The 24065-nt window shown below is 39.1% G+C and overlaps 3 protein-coding genes and 1 non-coding gene across 4 annotated transcripts; 2 read left to right on the top strand and 2 right to left on the bottom strand.

Moving 5' to 3' along the window:
• Nucleotides 1–1371: 1371 nt before the first annotated feature.
• Nucleotides 1372–5387, bottom strand: LOC146474797 (dickkopf-related protein 3-like). Its single transcript, XM_085116536.1, has 5 exons — nt 5144–5387; nt 4270–4408; nt 3133–3322; nt 2303–2461; nt 1372–2124 (listed from the first exon to the last, which is right to left on the bottom strand). Exons 1-5 carry the CDS (start codon nt 5285–5287, stop codon nt 2076–2078), a joined length of 681 nt encoding a protein of 226 aa, XP_084972662.1. The 5' UTR covers nt 5288–5387; the 3' UTR covers nt 1372–2075.
• Nucleotides 5388–6139: 752 nt separating this feature from the next.
• LOC146474795 (dickkopf-related protein 3-like) lies at nt 6140–11034 on the top strand. The gene is made up of 4 exons (XM_085116533.1): nt 6140–6313; nt 7433–7601; nt 8119–8401; nt 10729–11034. Exons 1-4 carry the CDS (start codon nt 6185–6187, stop codon nt 10772–10774), a joined length of 627 nt encoding a protein of 208 aa, XP_084972659.1. The 5' UTR covers nt 6140–6184; the 3' UTR covers nt 10775–11034.
• Trnaa-agc (transfer RNA alanine (anticodon AGC)) lies at nt 9090–9162 on the top strand. The gene has a single exon. It is a non-coding gene; the product is annotated as a tRNA-Ala (tRNA).
• Nucleotides 11035–11831: 797 nt separating the features above from the next.
• Nucleotides 11832–23105, bottom strand: LOC146474794 (uncharacterized). The gene is made up of 4 exons (XM_085116534.1): nt 22691–23105; nt 13828–14011; nt 12685–12904; nt 11832–12053 (listed from the first exon to the last, which is right to left on the bottom strand). The coding sequence occupies exons 2-4, from the start codon at nt 13973–13975 to the stop codon at nt 11840–11842; spliced, it is 582 nt and encodes a 193-aa protein (XP_084972660.1). The 5' UTR covers nt 13976–14011; nt 22691–23105; the 3' UTR covers nt 11832–11839.
• Nucleotides 23106–24065: the final 960 nt, after the last annotated feature.

Here is a 24065-nt window from a genome sequence, read left to right as displayed (position 1 = left end):
GAACATATGCGAAATCTCATGCGCGAACTAATGTACGTAAAAATGATAAAATGCGCAGTACAGTGGTGATTAAAAAAACCCCGAGTACTAGGACGTAGACTCAGACTTTGTGATTGTTGGAGTGCCAATCGTATTGCGACAAACACCTGCAACAAAATTAAAGCATGGTTCCTATTCCGCGCGAAAACGACTTTTTCATAGTAGTAAGATGTTTTGACCAAGCAATTAGAAATCGCCTGTGATTCAAGGCGTAGGGATGGCGGTAAGGGAGGGGGTGATTAGGAAATTCGCTTCTGACGTTCTTGGGGGTTACGTTGTGGGCCGTTGTATGTCTTTGTTTCAGTTTTAGCCCAATGGCCTTTTTCAGGTTTGAACAATTGACCTCATTCGTACCTCCCCGTAAAAAATACAGCTGAGGACCCTGCCCACTGGGTGTATAGCTTTTTTGCTTTTCTTTTTTTTTTTTTTAATTTCAAACTCCCCTCCTCCCTTCCTGGCAATAGAACGTCACCACCCTCGATAATAACAGTCCTAGTCGAGAACATCACCCACGTCACCTATATACAAAGACCGCAAGAAGTAGAAGCCCAATAGCTACAATCCTATCTATTTCGCCTCAATTCATTCATTTTCGTACAACAATAGGATACAATCACTCCCACACCAAAATTACATCATAACAAATTTGACCGGTCGTTACCGGTACCGAAACAGTCGTTACGTGGCGTTACAACCGGATATGATCTTTTCGTGTTGGGTTTTCTTTCGCAAGAAAATCTCTGAAACTGAAACGCCAAAACTGACCTGCATACAAACGTCGCAGCAAAATTCAAAACCTAGTAGTTTCAATCCTATCTATTTCACTCCAATTCATTCATTTTTGTGCAGCGCTTTGGTGAAAACGGTATCCAAAATAGGTCACAGAAAAACGTTACCAGATAATTGTCACTATGTTATGCAACGTTAACATTACAGCCGGATTTGACGTTTCCGTATCAGTGAAAATAGTGCAAACTGACAACAAGAGATCTCGATTTCAAAACAGCTCGTTTTAACAACAACAAAAAAAAAACGACAACAACAACAACAACGCACAAGGGAAAAGAATTTTTTCAAACATAAGTCCTCAAGACTGAAAAGATTTAAAGGAGTGTCCACCCTACTCCTCTCCATGAATTTCTGACGGAATAACAACTAGCTGTCCGAGTTAGCCCGAATAACACTGACATTTCTTGAGAATGTCGCAGATCTGTTGAAGATCAACGAAAGCACACGAAAGCTCACGAAAAGAGCCACAGGAATGTGTACCCCAAGAACGATAGCAAAACCTATGCTATAACAACCACGACGTAAATATCACCGAAAAATACGTGTAGGAAAACTGATTTTAATTTCTTTCGTTAATTATGACGTTATGTCGTTACTGATTAATCTCTCATAGTCCCTGTTTTATACTTTTGACTAGAAACAAAAAATATATATAATGCAGTACGACGAAAGAAAACTGCAATTAAAGAAGTAGTAAAGTTTTTTTCGAGCTAATGTTACAAAAACTTTTATTTGATCAAGTTCACGTGTTTTTACATGGTAAAAACCTGTTTTCGTTCATGCACTTTTCAATGTGGTTGAAAATGTTTTGCATCTCTTTGGGCGTATCTATTTACGTAAATAGCATCAAATGCTTCAACGAGTTAGTTTAAATATTGAGGATTCAATAGAGCAATATGAAGATCCCACTGCTCAAAAACAAAGTAATATGCATTATGACACGAAAAGCGGCATCGACGTGAACATGAACAAAAGCCTTATAAGTAATATACATATACATAAATTGAGAGCTTAATTTAATGGTTATTTCATTGAGCAGTAGAGCGCGATGAGCGACAAAAGCTTTTATCCTTCTCAGTGATCAGTTTCTAATTTGTCGTGGACTGTAATTTGTAGCCGCCACCCATAGCTATTATAAGCTTTAATTTTCCTTGAAGTGTGGTTCCTTGAAGTCCACTCTTTATCATCCTTACTGATTGAGCAGGTACGCGATCAAGTATGTTATGGGCTATTTTGTTTTTAAGCCATCATTTCTTGTCATCTTCTTTTACACAAATCTCATGAACGCCGAATATTCTGTAAAGAAAAAAAAGGAGAACAATTTTAGAGTCAAAGTAAAGCCAGTGATAAGTGAAACGAGATGTATATGGCGTTATCAAGAAAGTTTAATTTTAGATATCTGATCACTGATTGAATTTCCTGTACAGGGACCAGCGGGATTCATTCCAAATAAAGTATTAATTTAAAAACTTACCCAACTTGCTTGCAGACCAGTCCCGCTTTGCACGGTCCACACGCCTGTTGAACTTGAGCCCCAATGTAGACATTTTTAAAGAAGTTGATTGGACCACAAACCATATTTTCTTCCAGAGGGGGTTTACAGATGGATATATGTGGATTGATAGCCGACTCTCTGGAATGTAAATACAAACAATTTGTCAAATTCCAGTTACTCTTTGGCAAAAGCCTTGTTCCTTTGATTTGTTTGTGGTTGCTGTTGTTGTTGTTTGTTTGTTTTGACCAACTAATCTGCAAGACACCCATAAAACATATAAATTTCAACCATGATTATCTGAATAACTGATGTGAGAAAGCTACCCACCATTGAGAGTCTCGGTTTAGTTATTAAAAGAGGAAAAGGATTGCTGTGAACTTGATCTTACTGAAATGGGTCAAAGGGACCGTGCTTTGGAGGTTAGCGCTGTCCATTTACGTCCTCTGTTACTTAATTCCAAAATGTTGATATTGATCTCAAGATTTTTGGAAGTATTTATACAGCTTTTTCAATTAACGTTGTCGGATCAAAGCTTAAAGCTTAAAGACATCTTCAAAGAGGCTGCCACCTCATCCATTTGATATCCTAACATTTCTTTCATCCAAATGGCTCGCCATCGGAAATACTCACCGGACGGACGAGGCATAGCTGATTTCGGTGAACTTATTCGTAAAAAAAATCCACAGAATCTTGAGGTCTTGTCTCATAGCTTTATACTTTGATCCGACAACGTAAATTGAAATAGCTGTATACGCAGGTTGCATATACAGAGTTTCCAGAACGTGTTGAATGAGAAGGCTCTTACAAACCTCACACAGCATGTTCCAGGGGGATCTTTACAATCATCATGTCGATCACAAAATGTCCCAGGTGCCCCTCCCGCTGCGTCTTTCTTACATCGACCATATGTGCACTGTCCCTTACAACACTGACCATTCTGAGTGCAGGCGACGTTTTCCTTTAGACAGTGAACGCATAGAAACATGTGACAGTACCTTCCTGGAAAATAATTGATTAGTCAGATTGATTTGATTTCTCTCCACGGCCAGAGGAGTTTTCTGGGAGGGAGATTTTTCCGATTCGGAATGCCTGCTCGGTTCAGAAAAAATGGGGGGAGAAGCACGATAACAAAGCCCATACGTTTACTTTGAAAAATTCAAGCCTATTAAATCTTACTGCAATCACAGACTCTAGCTCTCTCGAACTGTTACTACTTTTTGCGAGGTTCCTTTTACAAAAAGATCGATTAAAACAAGTCAAGACAATAGAAACAGCTCGGTGAGACTTAGTAAAGGGTGACCGCAACCGTTTAATAGAAGGTAACCGCTTGATTCAGTGCCGCTTAATACAGGTTCAACTGTAGTACCTTACTACCTGTTATCGTGATTCCTCGAGGGTATTTTTCTTTCCTTTAGCGTTTCAGATCGTGATAGTGGAAGACTACTGTATTTGGCCCCACATGAAAGTTTGAAATTGCTACGGCTTCTTGCATGCACTTTTCACACCAAAGCGCTCTAATTGGTTGTCAACCTCGTTCCCTGGTATTTTCCCTTGTAAATTGGGGAAGAAGGCCTCTCACTTTCCTTGGAAATGACGTTGTTTGGTTGTTTACTTTTATCTTAGAGTGATCATGTCAAAATGGACTTCGACTTGGTGTTTCTGTTGCGTTTTAAATGTTTTTTGGTCTAAAATTTTTCAAACCAGTTTAATTTTTTACTTTCCTTTGTGCAGTATTCATAACCATAATCTGAGAAAAGGAAAAAAAATCAAACTGGTTTCACAACTTTGAAACTACAAAAAAGTTGAACCCCAACATTTCCAACGAGATTCTTCACCTCAGACTTGTCTTGAGAAATACAGGTAACTTGCAGAAAGTAACCGTGACAAAAGACTGGTTCAACGTGGATAAAACGGTCTAATTGTAGCCACGCCGGTCTTTAACTCACCCTGTTCACAAGGCTTGTGCGCATTGCATTCTTGAGAGTAATATCCTGGTGCGAGCATGCGTGGTTGAGGTCTTGCTGTTCCAGCATTGTCTCCTAGTGGTGACATTTGAGGATCCATTTCAGGGAATGGCATCATACCCTACAGGGAAAAAAATATTTCAATTTTAGTTTATGCCGTATTGAAAATCTTTCTTACGTCCAACAGAACTAAGGAATCCGTGGTGGAGATACCTTACAAATTAACAGTAATAAATTTAGCTTAATAGTTACATTTCTCTGTTGAGTTGTTTTTGTATATTTCTTGGCATTTTACAAAGTCTGGTTTCGTTCTATTTTGATCAATCTGTCTTGCCCGTCCCTTTGGAGTTTAAAATTACACAGACGTGCACAACCATAGTTCTGCACAAGTAGCATATATTTTCTGTTGGAATAGAATTATTTTAAAAACACTCCGTGAAATAAACATACCTGACTTGTAGACTGATCAAACTTTCGTAAACCAACGGTTTCGTAAAAATTAAATCTGTATTTTGTTTCAGATAGGTTTTGAGTTACATACCGTAGTTGGACGGCTGTGGGCCAAGCTTTAATTTTGGTTTGAATATGAAACAAAACTCCTGTCACATTTTTAATTCCAGTTAAGCCTTTCATAATTTTACCGGCACCTTCCAGATGGCTTTGTAAATGTAATTACGGGTCCCGGTCACTAATTTGGTTTAACCCCTTACTTCGTAGCCTACACATCCCAAAATCAACAAATCAAAGGCATGTTTCAAATTTGTTGCCTAAATTTCTGTCATCAAATCTTGGTCAACAAACAATAACAAGAAAGAACCGAATTAATTGAAATTTCTTTGCCGTGTCTCTAGCTTACCTTCTTGACTCGTTCATCACTGGTTGATTTCGTTTCCTTTCTCCATCGTTGTTTAAGGGAGATCTTCTTAGGAATTGCTTGTAATAGCCAAACTTGACTAAGTATAGTGACTATTAAAAGGCACCAATTTGACTTTAAGTCCATTCCAATCGGAAGAAGGACTGTTAGAAGCCCTGAATCTAGCTGGCCTCTCGGAATCGGCCGAGTTACAGAGTTTACTCCAGCCTAAGTTATTATTTCATAAACTGTTTTATAATTAATGCCTTTTAGAGGAAGCAAGTCTCGCGGCATTTTGCGTCTAAAACGATCATGGCTTCAATTTATTGGCTTGGAAATCCTTGCTATTCCTTTTACTTGCTAAATGAAATCAAGATGAGAAAAATTAATTGCCAATAACGAAGTTGTTTTATAGTAATTATTTTTTCTCCTGTTCGTATTAGCGAGGTGTTCCCTTGTTGGTAAAAACTGGTACCAGCTATTTAAAACAATGGAAGCAGCAAAGTGAATGTGCCGTTCTGAAAGACAGGAAGCTATCCGATTATTGACGGTTAAGTTACAGCAAAGCTTTATTGGCATTCTTTAGATAGGAGCACTACTACAAATAATAATATTCTCGTTCTCGATATTTTCTTTTCTTTCGATGTATTTTCCGCGCGAAGGCCCTCTCCAGAGGCAAGTTTTTGGTGCAATTTATATTCAGAGCCTACGTTCTCTTTGTCCAGCGTTCAGCCGAGAAACAACGAGAAACGAAAAACGCTGGCCAAGTGGAAGCAGGGAACGTGGGCGCTGTCTTTCATGGCCGTTATAAAATTGCCTTAATGCGAAAATTTGAGATTTTATTTTCGCCAATCGATATGTTGACGATGAACCGTGCGAGATCACCTTGAAAACCAAAGACCGATAATAATAAAAATGGCAATCACGACATATGCTCTGTAATCTCGCCATCTTGGTCGAGGACCATCAACAGCTCCAATAAAATATTAAAAGGTTTTGCGCAGACACAAAAGGCTATTGCTTTGTTTATGAAAATGTCATAAAATGTTATTAAAAATAAGACTATTGGCATCATGTTTAGTTCTGTTCTTCCTGGTGGGCAGCTGTTGTGGTACGAAAAATATGACCAGCGCTTCAATGAAACAATCCATCGCCGGCACAGGAAAGAAACGCGTAAGTGATTGAGCTTTTATTGTTTATGCTAGATGAGCGTTCACAATTGATTTTCTGACTTATGGATGATCACCGGTTATGATTATATTTGCTCCAACCAACCTCGATCAAAGTTCAAGCGTTAACTTATATTTTTTGGCCTCTTTAAGACAATGTTTCCATCATGATGACTAATGTGCAGGCCAAGATCTCGATTTAATTATTTTTATTTATTTGTATTTGTCCCTATATTAATCACGGACTGGTGCAGCTAGTAGCTACGGAAGGTTATATCATTCGTTAGTAACTGTATTATGGAAACAAGGCAAAATTGGCCAACAGGAATCTCTTGAGAACTTTAGGTCATATATTGACCAAGGAGGTTGTAAGATACATCAACGATTATAATCAATCAATTTAATCAATTATAAATTTGGTTTGCTTTTGACTGGCTAAAATGTGTCACGTGACCCGATTTACCCTAACTAAAACTTGGGCTGTACCAGATAATATTCTCCAAGTCAATATATTCCAGTTTTCAAAACTTGTGCCACATGAAGGAAAATTCTCAAAACTTTCAAAACTTTCAAGTTGGAACTGAGAGCGTTTTGCTCAGCGTTGGAACCGAGAACATCAACACACTTGTGAAACCAGCTGTGACGGAAAACGCAAACAAGCCAACATACTAACTCGCTCCTTCACTAGGGGAGTAGGGGTGGTGCAGTGGTGAGAGCACTCACCGTTTTTATTATGCTATTAGCGAACGTCTTTGCCTCATTGAAATGAAACACTAAGACCTCTAGTTTGTTTTAGATATACGCACAAATAATTTCCCTTGCAATGTGATGCTGATGAAGTGCACAGCCTCGCACTCCGCTCTAGAAAACCTGTTCGCTTGTCCGGAAACAACACCTTACTGTGCACGCGGAAAAATATCTATTTGCTAAAAAAATTCATAATACAGGGGGGCTAGCTTAACTAAGTGTTGTTTCTTAACAATAGCCTCCTGTTGAACTAACAATAGTGTATCGGTAGGAAACAATACCTAGGGTTCATCTTGGCTCAGCAGGGCCTCGTGAATCTGCCCCTGCAGGTTGATAGTAATATTTTTTCTTTTTCTGATCGTTGCGTCCATTGTAGCAATTTATTCCCGGCATGCATATGCGTATGTCGCCATGGAGTTACCGAGCAATGGTTGAAGCAGGAACTAATGAGTGCAGTGTCAATAAAGATTGTCCATCCGGGAGATTCTGTGACGTGCAAACATGCAGGGCGTGTCTGCACGTGAATGTCGCTTGTCATTTCATTGGTGAGTAAGGCCTGGGGAAAACGTCGAATCACAGGTCACCAAAGCGTATGTGACACAGGTTACCATGCAAGCGTGGTTTAAGAGTTTGTATGGAGTTAAAATGAAATCGAAATTTCGACAACAATATTCCCTAAAAAAAACCCCACAAAAATATACTCAAGTTTGAAAAAGCTTACCCGGTGTGTTTTGCTGTGTTTTCAATGCTCTTCAGTGCTTCCAAACACAGTTTTGAGCGGTTTATCTCTTAGCAGCTGGTCCACGTGTATCACTGTATTATGTTAATGGCAAGGTAGGAAACTACAAGTCGAATTTGAAAAAAATTTGGCCTGCGTTTGGGGAGAGCACTTCGAAAACCTCGCTAAAATTTGCTTGAAACTTAAGCACTCGCCTACCTGTCTCTCCATATGGCAAGAAGGATGATGTGCGGTCCTTCCTGGGTAACTGATTTTCGGCTAAGTAAACAACATAAGCCTATTCTGTTGTTCTGATTACTGGTGCATGTTTTTCAAAATCCCAGGAACATGTTGCGAGGGCTATGTCTGTCAGTACGGCCACTGTACCAAAGGAGTAAAGCAAGGTGAACCGGGCACGTACTGCGATAGGACTTCGGACTGTAACGGGAAGGAGTCGTGTTGCGTCAGGGAAATTTCCATCAATCCACACACATCTGTGTGCAAGCCAATGCTAGATGAGTTTGAGTCGTGTGGACCAATCAATTTATTCCATCACATCTATGTTGGTGGAATGGTAGAACCGGACTGTGGACCATGTAAAGAAGGACTGCAGTGTAAGAATGTAGGGTAAGTCCTTGTATAGAGACTAAGTGAATGGCCAAACGATTACACCAAATGAAATCATTATGTAACATTTTTCTTTTAATGAATATGGATACATGTGTAACATGTGTAACGTGTATATGCACTGCGGATGAAAGATTAAATATCTCGATTGCAAAAACGTTGACACCTAAAAAGCAAAAGCCGTGAGCAATGAGACCCAATGGCTTTATGGGTATAAGTGTACTAAATTTATTTGCATAACATTCAATTCTTGTGCGACGGTTGATGACCAAAATTAGTTGCACGTGGTGAATGATGGAAACTGTCCAAGCTTTCCTTATAGTGTCCAAGTTTCCAACAAGAGCCAATTTGAGTGATATACAATTCGCGATTTGCCTAAGGAAGTTCAAATCAGTCAATGAACTTAGGAAATATTTAGTAGAAAATTATTCGGAAGAATTAAGTCAGCACTGTATTTTTTAATTGTAAAGAATGAGAATGATAAATTATTGATTTTGAAAATGAGGTTATTGTTTAAACACTACCCACAAATCCGTTGGGTCTCATTGTTCACAGTTTATGCTTTTTAGGTGTCAACGTTTTTGCAATCGAGTGTATACATGCGTATACATGTTACACTTATATTCTCAATCATTCATTCATTCTTCACGGGTATATTATGAACTCAGAACATGACCAGCTCCCAGTTGGCTTGATAGCTCAATTGGTAGAGCACTGCACCAGCGTCGCAGAGGTCATGGGTTCAAATCCCTTTCAAGCCTGAATTTTTTCAGGTTTTTCGCAAACAGTCTGGTTGCGTAGATAACTGCGAGAATCTTTTCTTCTATTTAATCATTTTACTGTTCTTATGGCTTAACTGACGGCACAGCTTCCACCCTGCAAGGAGAGCCTCCTTTTGTCTTTTTCTTTACTGAAGAGGAGAAAAGGAGGCTTTGCCTGAATTGCGTCAACTCTTTGAAGCCGCCGCAGCTCAAACTTCTGGTCTAGTCAATATCGTTTTCTCTCGTCAAACTGGTTTTTCCAGTGCGAGCATCCGTTTAGTGGTAAGACCGCTAGTTATAATTGAGCCCGCTGTACTGTAAAAATCAAGATGGCGGCGAGATCTGCTCGAACGAGTCAAAGCAAAGCCAAAAGGACCAGTTTATATTCTCGACAAGACTCTTCTTACTGTAATTGGTATGTTCGACGAATTAAATGATTTGTCAATACAGCAGTCAACTGCCTTAAATTCCTTTGTTTCCGGTTCAGATACGTTCGTCTCTCTACCTACCGGTCACGTCAAATCTTTAATTTAAGCTTATCAACTTGCGATTCATTAATAAAAGAGTTATCCAAGCGGTTAGGTGAACTTTCGTTTCACGTTCCTTCGGACCCGATGGTATTGGTGTTTTCTCCTCTCACTGCGCTGATAAATGATCAGATAAATTCTTGGGAAAGGTCATGAAAGGTTCGGCGTGAAATGCTGTTAGTTGGAGGACTTAAAATTGGGCATATTAGGCCTGGGTTCGAAACTGTATCTTGGCAACATGCAGCGCATGCTCAATAGAGAGCTTACTCGATTTATGCAGAGTCTTTCTCGTGAACGCCAAAATCGAGCAAGCAAAAGAAAGGCTCTGCTAGCAGGGTGCACAGCTTCATACTTTTTCTCAAACCTTCAATCTTTCTAATGGTTAATACCTCAAACATGGACTTTTTAAAGCCATCATGTAAAGAAAAAGTGCGTGGAGCGCACGTGCAATACCATATTTAATATCTTCAGTTTAAAAAGAGCTCAACTGAGTCCAGTAGCACAATACTCCGGTTTTATTGCATCAGGATGGAATGAGAATCATCTTCTGTTAGATCCCGTAAGAGAAATGTTAAGAGAGTACAAGAGAACGTAAACGGCGGAAATATGTTTTTTATCGCTCCTGGGCAAAAGAAAGGGGTGGGGGGGGGGGGGGGGGGACTTCACCTCGAGGTCCAAACCCTTACATTTTTATTTACCATTTTTAAGAGGAAAGCTAACCTTTTCATATACCTGCCATTAGAAATGGCACCCCTTTCACAAACCTTCAGTAGAAACGCTCCATCTTTTTTTTCTTTTCGTTGGGTCTCTATCCTTTTCTGTACACCAGCTCGAGAAATCGCTGCTCTTTTATCAGCCTCCGTCCTGGGCATGAAAAAGGTTCCCCTTTCGGGATTATTGGTACCTTATGGGTAGTACCCTACCTCCCGGGGTCAAACGTCACTGTGGAGAGAGTCTATTACTATTATAGTAGTGATAGCAACTAATGTAAACTATCAGTCTCGGAATCCTAACCTTTTTGTCAATGCTTTTTCTACAGTACGAAGGGCCTGCACTTCATTTGCCTCAAGGAAAATGAAGAATAATCATGGACATAAGAGAGTACAATGAAATATTGTCATATTCAAAAGCCTTTAACAGTAATTCTGGAATAGAAGGTGACCAATGTCTGCCCTTCAAATCTTGTTTTAGTGTTTCTGATACCAAAAAAAAAATTTCCTCGACTGAAATGGTATGAGAAAAGAAAAAAAAATACGTCTTTCTCTCTCACGAGCGTTTCAGTGTCAAAGAAAATGTATTATGCTTTATAATTAACTTTTAAATAAAAAAGTGAGTCATTGGATAATGCTGTTACAGTCAGAGTTTTGATGTGCTTAGCTTCGATGGGGTGTTAGCCGTTAAACATGCTTAACAAGTTTCGTTCTGATCAGTTACTTGCAGATTGAACTCAACAGCAAGATCTACAATGGAGGACAGATGTCCTTGGGACAGTTGCTGGATTCCTTTCAAATTTGCGTGTTTTACTCACCCCGTCATTATTATGAGCCTTTACCTACAGCTCCACCTCCCCCCCTTCCCCCAGGCAATGTTGAAAAGATCTTAGCGAACATCGACATTTATTTTGCTTGTGTAACGTCTGTTCAACCCACCCAGTTCAACATTGTTTGGGGGGGAGGGGGGAATTACTGCGAAGTTTGCTGCTATTGCGTTTACTGTCCCAGCACTTTTAGCCCGCATTGTAGCAATATTTTAAGAAAACAATTATTCCACTCGCACTTGTAATGTTGGATATGGGATGACTGTTGTCAGTTTGGCACAAAACGCCTCCCTAGCTAGCTATCGTCCATATACAACGCGTACTTGTGGAATAATTTTTTTAATATGATATTTAAAATAACTTCTTCCTGATGTGATTTTAATTAAGGTCAGCTAAGGACACTATTAGAAAGAGCTCCTTTAATTTTGTAACATGACCATATTCGAGAGTCAGATCTTTTATACTTAAATTTTGTAGATGTTTGTTTGGCGTTGGCAATTTAGGCCGAGAAAAGCATTTACTAGACTGGGGAACGCTAATTAATTTGAGAACATTACTCAAGACATTATCAACGTTTTATTCGTGCATATAGCCTCCACAGTTTAAATCTGATTTAGAATTTCAGTTTTTTGTTCTTGTCTTCTTTCTTTTCCCGGCTTGTTTCTGCCTCCTTGCCGGACGTTTCAGCGTCAATCGACTTTGACTCTTCATCGTCAATCGACTTTGACTCTTCATCAATCGACTTTGACTCTTCATCGTCAATCGACTGTGACTCTTCTGTGGTGAGTTCCGTGGAATCTCTCACGCAAACTTTGCGTCCGAAGAATCTGAAGACAAACAACAAACCAGAAAGTAAAGATATTGGGACATTTGGTAGTTGCTACCCGGGGGGGGGGGGGGGGGTGGGGGGGAGTACACAGGAATATTAGTGTAGAAGTGGTGCGAATGAAGTCACGTAGTTGAACCAACCAAAAAAAAATCTTCTATTAGAATAAAACTGGACCCCAGAAAGTCCAACGGCCAGAATTCGAATGTAACCCCTAAAATTCAACTGTTCCCCTTATGCATAAAACCCTAACAATAAAGCCCCTACTTAAACCTTATCCTCTCAAAAATGTCTGCCGGTAATAATGTAACTCAAAAGGTTTCCAGTCGCCCATTTCAGACACAAAAATGAGTGAATGAACTTGATTTAGGAGCCGACCTGTACAAACCTAACGAATGCAGTACTGGCTTCTTTTTAAGTCGTTCAATCTGTCTGGATTAACCTTTCGCGAACTGAATGAGAAAGTCTCAAAGTGCTAACGTATGTGCCTATCGACTGTACTAGCCTAGGCCTTGCACAAGAATGATCGGATTTACAATTTGCCATCCCTTAGAAGCATTGTTTTATTACTTTGATCATTAAACGATCATCAACAAATAACTAACAAAACTGACATTAGACCAGCCTCCTACCCAACAGTCCTGCAGGACAATCCTTTCTTGCAGACGTTGGATGGATATTCACTCCGTCTGAATAAACCAACATCAAACATGCTGCGAATGGCGTTACCACATGTGGCTCCCTCATCCAGCTTGGCCATACACACCCCACTGAAGCGACTGATGTCAGACTGCTCTTGGCAACTCAGCTCTTCTTTGGAATGACATTCCCTGTCTGCGTCACAGAAAGTACCTACAGAGAGTAACATTTTCTTAGAGATGGTGGTCTTCAATCTGTCTTGGTTTGGTCATCTTGAAGCAAGAATGGATAAACCCTAATGATAGTTCCTGTCATTGCTAACTGGCCCTGCACACCTCACTCTTTTAACCATCTTCGGTCGTTTATGTCATTAAGTGTAATTTTTTTGGCAGGTTTTCTAACCCTGGGAGCAAATTAAATGTTTTTGTGGTTTTCCTCAGGTTGATGAACGGTACATCATGGCAAACGAAGCACAGTGGAACCTCGATTTAACGAATTGCCGAGGGACTAAGGAAATGGCTTCTGTTCCATACATTTTAAAAGGCCGGGCCTTATACCGAGTTCTTCCTTATATATAGAGGTTCGTTAAATCGAGGGTCCTCTGTAATTATAACATGACGTGCAATGAAACGAAGTGGTTGCACAGGGAGTACTTTTCAGTTGTCCTGTAAACAATCCGAATGCCTAACCCTTACCTATAAACTACTTTAGTTTTTAGACTCGATGAGAAGTAAATACGTATATGGAAAAGAATGTTGAGGTGAGAACCTCATTCAACAAGTTTTTGACTTTTTGTCCGCGTCAAAAATTAATTAAAATCGTCTTTAAAAGTTGTCTCGGGTGACATCACCTTCAGTTCGTTCTGTAATTCGTTAGCAAAACTCGCGCCACTTTCTCATCTATTCAGCAACAAAAACGAAACCAATCGTGACGTGCTCGCACGCGCCGGTTATACGTATTTGCTTCAATTCTGATTAGTTCATTACAACGTTTGCGTCTGTTGTAGTCAGTGACGAGAGTAGTTACTTGGTTTTTGGTTTTACAGCATTTAAATGAAAGCGCCTCTATTGTACAGCCGCGATAATCAGATGCGACATCTCTTGATATCAGACAGTTATAAAAAGGGATTGTCAAACCTAGACTTCCTTCCTCGGAATTTGCAAAACAGCGGCCCCAGGTGCATCTGTATTTCCCGCCCTTGCTGTCGCACTGTCCCTTTTGTGTGCAGGTTGCCCCAGGGTCCAAAAGCTTTTTGCAGACGTTAAAAAACGCGTCACAGTACATTCCTGTTTCCTTGCAATCTTTGGCTGTACTGCATTTCTGAAATACGCAGACATACGAATCAACTTTCAGTATAAAGTATAAATTTTTGCGAACCAAAGAAAGATTGCTAAGTTGGATCGGTTTGCATAGCACACTAGAGGGACGTCGTATCCAGGACATGTTGATCACAATAAATAATTGCTTCTAGGAGAGGGCACCGACCCCCATTACAAACCTACTCAAAGTAAAGGACACAAAATATAACTTAAGGAGCACAAACATGCTCTCATTGCCCGAACTAAGAAGCACCAAGCATGGTCTTAGGTCTTTTTGGTACTTCGCTGCAAAGACATGGAATGCGCTGCCGGACTCGATTCGCGCCATGGCCGGCACAAGGGAACGTTTAAGAAGTATTCGTCATGCTGCATTTTAAAATTGTTATTATCGTGGTTAGCTCTTGAAATTGTAAATTTAAATTTGTAATTACACATGTATTGATACATGAATGATTAGATTTCCTAGATATTTTAGATTTTAAATTTTTAGATTTTAGATTGTTAGCTAATTTTTATCTTTCTTTTTGTTTTTGTAATGATTTTTGTTTATTGGTGGGCTTCCTGTAAAGTAGGTTTTAGCTAAGTGGAGTGCCACGTAAAACAAAGTTTCAAGTTCCAAGTTCCAAGTTCCAAAGAGAAAAGCCACTCCCGTTCTATTAAATCTAAAACCTCTTTGCAATTATCTATTGTATCACTAAACGAAAGAGTTGTTTCTTACGTCTTCGATATCATTAATATCCCTGTGCACGTTAGGACCATTTTTTATCGGTATCTATACTCTCACTCGATTGAGCCAAATGAAGGAGCTCCTGAGTTTCGAGGTTCACGCCTCTGCCCCCTTCCTCCTTGTTGAATAGCACAGTAAGAAGGTTACTTCCACATTGAAATTTAATCCAATGTTTCTAGCAAAACATACTAGATTACATTTTTATTGGGGATGAATTGGCCATTCCCTGTCCAAACCCACTATTATTTTAGAACTTTATAGTGTGACGTCATTGCCCTGTATCTGCCGGAAACCCCCTCTGACTGTTCGGACCAGAAAATCTCACAACTTTTTCAAGGTTGCTAGCTTTCAAAGTTATTAAAAATAGAATTCATCGTAATGAATATTGTGCACATAAAACAGTTTTTCGATCCCGAAATGTTACGAAACATTTCGAGAAAACGCACGTCAGGAAGTATACGGCACGGATCGTTACCATAGTTACAAACTCTTCCAAACATGTATCAGTTATCAAACAAATCAACTTGATATTTGTTTTGGATGGTCACTACTCAATTTATAGCTTATGAAAGTGCCAAATGTAAGAGATCGATGATCCGCTCTCCACCAGTGGCCTGAATGTATACTAAACCGGGGGATTGGGGAGAAATGACGGCGAGAACAGTCTATAAAATACTTTACATATTGAGCAGCTTTTAGGTTTGGTGTCAGGCCGTTTCGAACTTCATTCTGACACCAATTCACGGTTATATAAATTATACTTTTTCTGCTCTCAAAATTTTTTTTGATATGTTGCTTGTGTTACAGATATTTTTGTCATGGTTAAAAAAAGTCATAATTTGGACTTAAAAATTATTTTAAGTCTAGCAGGTTATTTTGCAGGTACCGATCAAAACGTAAGTATCACCTAAACGTAGTTACTAAAACAAGAAATGACCTAAAATGATCTAAAATGACCTAAAATGACTAAAATGATCTAAAATGATCTGAAATGACCTAAAATGACCTAATATGAATCTAAAATGATCTGAAATGACGAGTAGGCAAACAGGCTAGAAAACTGAACAGTGTTTGTATGGAAATCCACGTTGTATTTTAGAATTTTAAGCTTTGATCGTTTTAGACTTGTATGTATTAAGTAGCTATATGATTTTAGCTGGTGTATATCCTATTTATTTTCTAATTCATTAGTTATCTTATTTAAGAGCGGCTTTCCACAAATATCGACCGAAATCAACTTTTGGTGGCACAAGCCAAAAAATAGATTTCGCTCATATTTTGCTCATAGGTAGGCCCTAGCAAGAAACAAAACGGGCCGTAGTTAGTTTTTTCAAATACGGCTTCCTTACGGGTAAATTTACGAAAAACGATTTTCAGTTCAGTTGAGTTCAAAATCTGCTTCCGGCCGGACGGAATTTTCCTTAACTTTGGTCGGCCGCGTATCAATCCACAGCCAACCACGGATCTTGAAATAACATCTATAGCTTTTCTAGGTCCTCTTCTTCTGTTCCACGGAAAAACATTCAAAACTTAGGTTACTTTTATGCCCGAAACAGATCTAGAACAACATGCTATAAATGCAAATTTTTAACAACCAAATTTTCGAATTTAAATACCGGCAATTTTACCCATGGGCGATAACTTAGATTATCATAAAATGACTTTCCATGGCTTCACTGTGTACTTATAAATCATAATATCAAAACAAAACTTTGGGTAAATTATTTTAAGTGACCCGCAAGGCCTCGAATTTATCACCTACCTTGTCGAAAATCTGGCATTCGCATTGTAAACAATGGCGTGACATAGCTGGTGACCGCGAACTACGAAAGTCAAAAGAGATTAAAACGTGCATCATTTTGAGACACAAAGATACGGAAACTAAGCTGATACCTTAATGAAAGATCCAACATAAGTTTTGGGCATCTTCTTCATCTATTCCCACTCGATACAAGCATAATAATAGTGTGCCGACGACGAGTATTTCCAATCCCATACCCAGATCGACATTTCCGAACCGACTGAGATCTGGGTACGAGATTTGATCATTTCATGCACGTTTCAACAAGAATTTAGCATCGAATTCTTCATTAACCCACACTGGGGTTATTTCTGTACTCTTACCCTCTGAATCTAGAGAACCTTGACAAAACAATCCAGTTCACGAATTAATAAACATTTCTGTTTTTTTTTTTTTTTTTTTTTTTTTCAATAAACAACTCGCAAGCTACACTGTTGCGTGACAACCAGGAACCGGAAGTGTCACCAAAAAGATTTGTATGTTTCAATGTCTTCTTCTCCCATGATGATTTGAAATTGGGAATAAAGACGATTTTAAGTGACTAGTTTTCATAACTAATGTCCTTTTGCTTCCATACTTTCGCATGCAGAATAAATACTCAGAAACGAGCACATTATATTCGAAGTCCAGCAAAGCATAACATCACCATTAAATGTCGTCAAATTTGGTCGGTATGTTAAAAACAGAACATTGTGTCAACAATTTTAAGTCACGAAGTAGCAATAAGGACGTGCTACCTGGGGCCCGTTTCTCGAAAGTCCCGGTAACTTACCGGGCCCGATAAGTGTCTTTGGTGATAAATGTTTCTCAACAGAAGTCAATTTTGTCAGCTTCGAACTGACTTAACGAAAATACATTTGACTTCTCACACTCAACTGGGAGCCATGCCAAGCCGACTATGCAACCTGACCGTTACTACATCAACATCACAAATCAATAGCATCACAGCACAAAAAAGAGTGAATAAACGGCTGATATGAAATTTAGCCTACTGTAGATACAAGAATAACGTAACTAGGGCACCGCTTGAAACCTACAAAAAACTCAAAAAACCATGCAGGGTGGGTGGGCGGGGCAGGTAAGGCCATGGCGGAAGGTAACAAAAACAACTGAACGCTGAAACGCCATGTGACCTGAAGACCCCCCGTACACTCAAACCCGTACTCCCAGCGGTGTGTGAGAAAAACGTTTTCCGCTTCTTTCGCTCCTTAGCCAGCCGAAAACCACACTTATCACACCCGATAAGTTACCCGCACTTTCGAGAAACGGGTCCCTGAGCTTATACAACTTCGCAAGTGGTTTTAAATGGACTTATAAATGGAGGGGCTTATATACGAGGGGGCTTATAACCGGAATAAAAAAGCCGTGTCGAAACGAGCAATAGCAGTGTTGATCGAAATACGTTTTTCGTTAGCTCGTTTTTTTTATTATAGCTTGAAAACGTCAAAATAAATCGAATTCGTTTCAATAAGAACTTATTATCCCGCAATGATTTTTCCATTTTTTTTTTTACAGAAATAAAGGAAAGCTAGAAGGGGGCTATATCCGCAGGGGGCTTAACGTTATCTAATCATGTTCTAGAAATACAATCTCTGTCTTTGCGTTGCAAAGCGCGCCAAAATCCAATAAAGAAACCCGTTACTTTGAGCAGGTGCATGACCTCACCACCTCGAGAAGCTTGTCGATATACGGTTGCTTTCGCCTAACTGTAATCGGAGAAACTTCAACACCAAGCGAGAGGCAAATGTCTCGCAGAACAGATACACTGAATGTCGCTTTAAGTTTTCCACTAGAAGCTGCAAGATCACAAATGTTATAAGTGTCGTACATCACAGGATGATGAAGGGCAACTTGAGTGGAAACATCGCTACGCATTTCACTCAAAACGTCCTCCTGGTGAGCACTTAACTCTTCTTCTTCCTCTTCTTCAGTTATAATGTCAACATTTCGTTTAGCCGCCACCCTGGAAAAAAAGCTCTGAATTTGCTGGCAAGTCAGAAATTCATTTATGGAAAATAAACGTTTGCCACTGCAGTCTTTAGCAGCTCTCATTTCTTGGGCAACAGTCGCTGGATCAACTTTTCTTCCAGATTTTTGCCCTATGTCAAATTTCTTCAAAAGGTATTCCTTTTGTCTCGGATTAAATCTTGCCTTCCGTACAAACGAACTTCGTAAGGCCCAACCCATACAAGGAGGAGAAACTTGAACTTCAGGGCTTTCCTCTTTTGACTGGTATGTCACATCAGGCAGCTCGGAGATCTTCGAACCCCCTCTCTCAAGTTCTGCGGCATAACTTAACATTGCTCTGTCAAGTAGCGTCTCTTGCTCTAAAACACGTTTGTGTTTACCGCACTGTAAGTGTTGTTCCAAACTGGAATGCCTCTGATATGACATAACGCATCCTTCCTCTGGACATGAAAACATCGCAGTGGTGGCATCCTTACTTTCATTCCCACCGTCATCTTCTCCATCTAGCGAGGACGCTTTTTCCGGGTCTGTAACTTTCTTTGGCTTGAAAGGAACAAACTGGTCATAAACGCTGCTATCAAAGGATCAAAAAGCGCAGCAAAGTAACATTATTTATAACACGAGTATTGGCCACTATCTTGGTTTCATTAAATTTGTTACGACTTTTATCGTTATTACTTTCACCCTTAGAAACGTTCAGAATTCTGTCTTGTGTTTTTTGTTGTTGTCGTTCTGTGTGCGTGTGCTTTCTTTTGCAAATTTAATTCACTTAGTAAATCACGCGGTTTTTGCAAATCTATAATTCACTCATCACGAGCTCGCACTTTTAGATGTAAGAAGATTGGAAAACTCTATAAACAATGTTTTTAAAAACGGGGATGGACCCTTAATGTGATTTCTCTTCCCTTTCTTTATCTACGGAGATCTTAAAAAAACTCGCTTATGATCAGCGGACGAGTAAAACAAACAGTACTTCGCAAGTATATTTCACGCACACGATGCAGTTTAACATAACAGTCGAAACTTTTAATCAGGTTAATGTAGTTCAAATCTTCAGCGTTTTACCTATTTCTAGTTTAATTTATCCATGGCAGTGATAAAGAAAGAGGAAAAGAAATTTTCCAATTATTTGTTTTAACACAATAATATTACGCAATAACGAAATCAGAGCGAACGGATACTCTGAAATTTCCATCTATGAAATGCAGCCGAAATATGTATTGGTCCGTAACGCTACCGAACTTTCGATCCAAAGATTTTTCTACTGCGAATGAAGTAATGTTTCCTTTTAAATGTCGCTTCATTTTTTTCAAAAAAGAGAAACTGTGAACTGCATGTGTGAACCCGTGAACCTGTGAACCTATGAACCCGTGACAGTGTGTCACGCCATCTTTTTTACACTTCGATCTCAAGAAAATGCTGATAAATCTGAAGCCTAGCGGGTCATTTATTTTCATTTACCCAGAGCTTTGTTTTTATATTATGATCAATAGGTATACAGTGAAGCCATAGAAAGTCATTATAGGGAAATCTAAGTTATCGCCCATGGGTAAAATTGGCAATGTTTTAGTGCTAAAATGTGGTTGCTGAAAATTTGCATTTATAGCATGCTATTCTTAACCTATTTCGGACGGAAAAATAACTTAGGTTTTAAATGTTTTTCCGTGAAAAAAATTAATGAATAGGAAACTTTTAGCACTAGAAAGAGGATTAAGAAAACAAAAATGGAGGGACGTAGCTGTGCCAGAAAGCGTCCAGTCGTGTTTTGAATTTTTCATACATTTGTCTGCATAGCGAACCAGCCGTGAACTGCTACTAAACATAGTTCGCAGGAAAAAGTACCGAAAACGTGATAAGGCCTATTGAGGCCTAAAATGATCTGAAATGACCTAAAATGACCTAATATGAATCTAAAATGACCTAAAATGACATAAAATGATCTAAAATGAATCTAAAATTTATATAAATTGACCTAAAATGATCTAAAATGATTTCATTTTTTTAATTTTATAACAAAGACTAGTGAGCAGCACAACAGAAGACTTCTTGTAGTTTATTTCCGACGCGTTTCGTCTCTACCGGAGACTTCTTCAGGGAAACTCCCGATAATTACTGTATTACAACCGCGGCTTTGATTGATGCAAAGTGTCTAGTTTTTCCCCAGCAACGTGGTTTTGATTGGTGCGAAGTTCCAAGTTTCGCTCAGCAACGTGATTTTGATTGGTAGGAAGGACCTAGTTTTTCCCCAGCAACGCGGTTTTGATTGGTACGAAGCGAAGTTCTATGTTTCGCCCAGGAACGCGGTTTTGATTGATGCAGCTATTTTATATGGAACTGGCACAGAGTAATCTTTTATTCGTGCGCTACCCTTGACTTGTTAACTGCGTGTTTATTTAAGGAAATAGGCCTTATCACGGTTTTCGGCGCCATTTTGAAGAGTAGGCAAACAGGCTTGAAAACTGAACAGTGTTTGTTTGGAAAACCACCTTGTACTTGGTGCGGTTTGTTTATGCAACTTTAGAGAGATTAAGCACCACGTTTACGGCAAACGGCAAACGGCAGAAATGACCACGTGACCATGTTTATCCTTCATTTGCCGCTCGCTGTTTTCAGTTTCTCAGATAAATTGAGTGTTTTTGCGTTAGAATTAAAGGCCAGAATTATCTTGTACTATTTCCATCTACGTACTCATATTTTAAAGAAAACATAAAACGCGAATCTCACGTTTGCCGTTTGCCGTAAACGTGGTGCTTAATCTCTCTTTTGTCATCGAATTAGCTTACGTGCAACCATCGGCACTTTGCGAGTCTTCTTCTGACTTTCCGGCAGTTCACAGCAGCTTCCTGGTATCAGCCTTTACTTTGATAAGCACTCAGTTCTGTAATTCTGTAATTTTATCTTGGTTTCACTTCATTTAGATCATTTAAGAATATTTCAGATTTATTTTAGATCATTTTCGGTCATTTTAGATCATTTAAGATCATTTTAGGTCATTTTAGATCATTTAGGTCATTCCTTGTTTTAGTAACTACGATCACCTAAAGATCAAATCAGATCTTACGCTTGACATCTTCTGCAATTCATCACTAAGAAAATCCTTTTTTCCCCAATTCTTTATCTTTATTGTCTTTCAGTTTTGAAACTAGAAATACGTGACTCGCAAAACCTCGCGAAGCTGGGTGGAAAGTCCTCTTTACTCGTATTGTAGCATCAAATGAGGAGATTAAAAGGGGCAAAGCATTTTCATTTTTGTAGTTCCACAGGCTAGTTTGCGGTTGAAAATCTATTTCTGACGCGACGTAATGTACAACGGGCGTGCAGCGCTGTCGTGTTCAATGAATTTATTTCCCACGGAAAATTATTTTACCGCGGCCACAAAACGTGTAATTTTTTCAATGCAATCTTTCACAAAAAGGATTTTTCTAAAAGAAAGGGAAAATATTCTGGAGAGATAGTTCTGTATCCAGTGAATATTGATGAACATTGCAGTTGAAATTTAATCCTGCACGCATATTTTTCCCGATGTATGCAAATTTTGCTCCACACGACGCCAGACAGTCTGACATCATTCATACTTTGTTTTTCACTGTTGCTAGGCAACAGTGCAGACATCTTCAACGATATAAATATATCTATATATATAAATATAGTTTTTGCTCGAATTCGCGCGGCTTAGCTCCGCTTGGGCCGACAAATTAATTAACCTCGCTTTGCTAGGAATTAATTGTAACATTTTAGCCTTGGGAATTTTTATTTATATAACTAAAAACATTCCGTAGTAACAAGATGCAAATAAACATTGGATAACCTGCCGACCAACACAGAGAGTTACTGAAATATAATGCACGTTGATGGAGCGCAATCTTCTGAAAGTTTTACATTAATTCCATTATCTGAAACATATGTAAAGACTACATCATGAACACGCATCAATTTGTATCGTCAAATTGTATAATTCTTGCAAAAGTACAGTTTCGTTGTTTTGGATACTTATTCAGTCTAATAATTTCCAACAAATATAGACAGTTTCACCAATGTTCGTGCTATTTGTATCAATAAAGAAAATGGTCGGCGATAATACATGTACAATGGCTAATTTATCGAAATTTAACATCCATTCCATGCTCGTATTTAACATCTAAGGAAATAAAAAACCGAGTAAAAAGGCTTCAACAATGACTTACCTCTCCCTTAGCATCATTGAAGACTGCAGGCTCTAACGGTCCAAGCTCAAACTCCACCAAAAGAATCTTGATTTTCCCATCTTTACCCTTCAGAAGTTTATTTTTATCCAGGGTGGTGACTTGCTTGAAAACTTTGGACACAACTCGTGGCGAGGTCTTGTTGTCCGTGGAAACAGTCTATGAAGTAACAGTGTATGTCTTGAACGGCCCACGAGTAGAGTTCTTCACCTTTGTCGTGGTTTTCAGATTTTTCAGTTTAGATTTATCGCCTGGGACGAAGTCACTCAGACCCACTGGCTGTTTTCCCTTAAAGAGATCATCCAGACGTTCCTTCATGTTCGACAAGATTCCAAAATCAGGAACCGGAATGCGAATAGCGAATCCAGGAAACAAATTCCTGACTTCTAGTTCGTCATCTGAATCAATCTGCTCCTCGCTTTGTTTCTTCTCCTCCTTTTTCAGTTCGTGCTTTTTAGACTCTTTGGCGTCGATTTGCAGCGTGGCTAAAGCCAACAGAACAAGCAAAACTGCTATCTTGTTCATGTTAGCGGAGAAATTCGACTTTCCAGCCTTTGAAGTCAAGACAACGATATTCAGTTTCTCTCACGTTGTTTATCTAACTAAAGGTGCACACGTTGGCTAATGCAATTTGTTATAACAAGGTTAATTATTAATTTGTTGAGATAATAACGCAGGAATTATCGCTAATGGAAAGCTTCCTTTGTCTTATCGATGGGCTTAAGTGCTTAATTACTGGCAGGTTCTGATGACTCTTGCGTTGCGGTCATGTGCGTTGCAGTATTTTTACTCCCGTTGCAGTGAACTACTGCCAAACGTAGATTTTGATGGGATTTGAGACGCACTGAATTTGAATTTACCTGGAAAGAGTTATGTTGCTTTGGCTTGAGATTGAGATTTACACAAAAGAAGCGTATACAGAATCTTGTCATCTTCCACAAATAAAAGTCACTTGAACTATGGCATCTATTAACCCTTTTAGAAGTCGGTCAGAAGGTCATTCTGGGTAAGATGCCACGTTAATCGGATACATGTGTGAAACAGACATCAACGAATATTCTAAGTGAATCAACCATATTTTTAAAAGGATCGCTGTAAAGATTTGCTATAACTATAAGGAACGAATTAAGTAAACGAATTAAGTAAACTCATTAGCTCTCGAGTCCTGCGTGATAACGACTACACCACAGGCAATTAAACCATTTCATACACTTGATTTCCTGTGGTGTAGTGGTCATCGCGCCTGTCTTGAAGCCAGGGCCCAGTTGTTCGAAGCCCCATTAAGCTAATCCTGGATTAACGTGATCTTTGATTCGGGTTTAATAACTAATCGATAAAGATTCTTCCAAAAGAGTTT

This window comes from Pavona decussata, unplaced genomic scaffold (genome assembly GCF_977016875.1).
Source record: "Pavona decussata unplaced genomic scaffold, jaPavDecu1.1 SCAFFOLD_87, whole genome shotgun sequence".
Lineage (NCBI taxonomy): Eukaryota > Metazoa > Cnidaria > Anthozoa > Scleractinia > Agariciidae > Pavona > Pavona decussata.
This window is presented reverse-complemented; position numbering and strand designations above follow the sequence as displayed.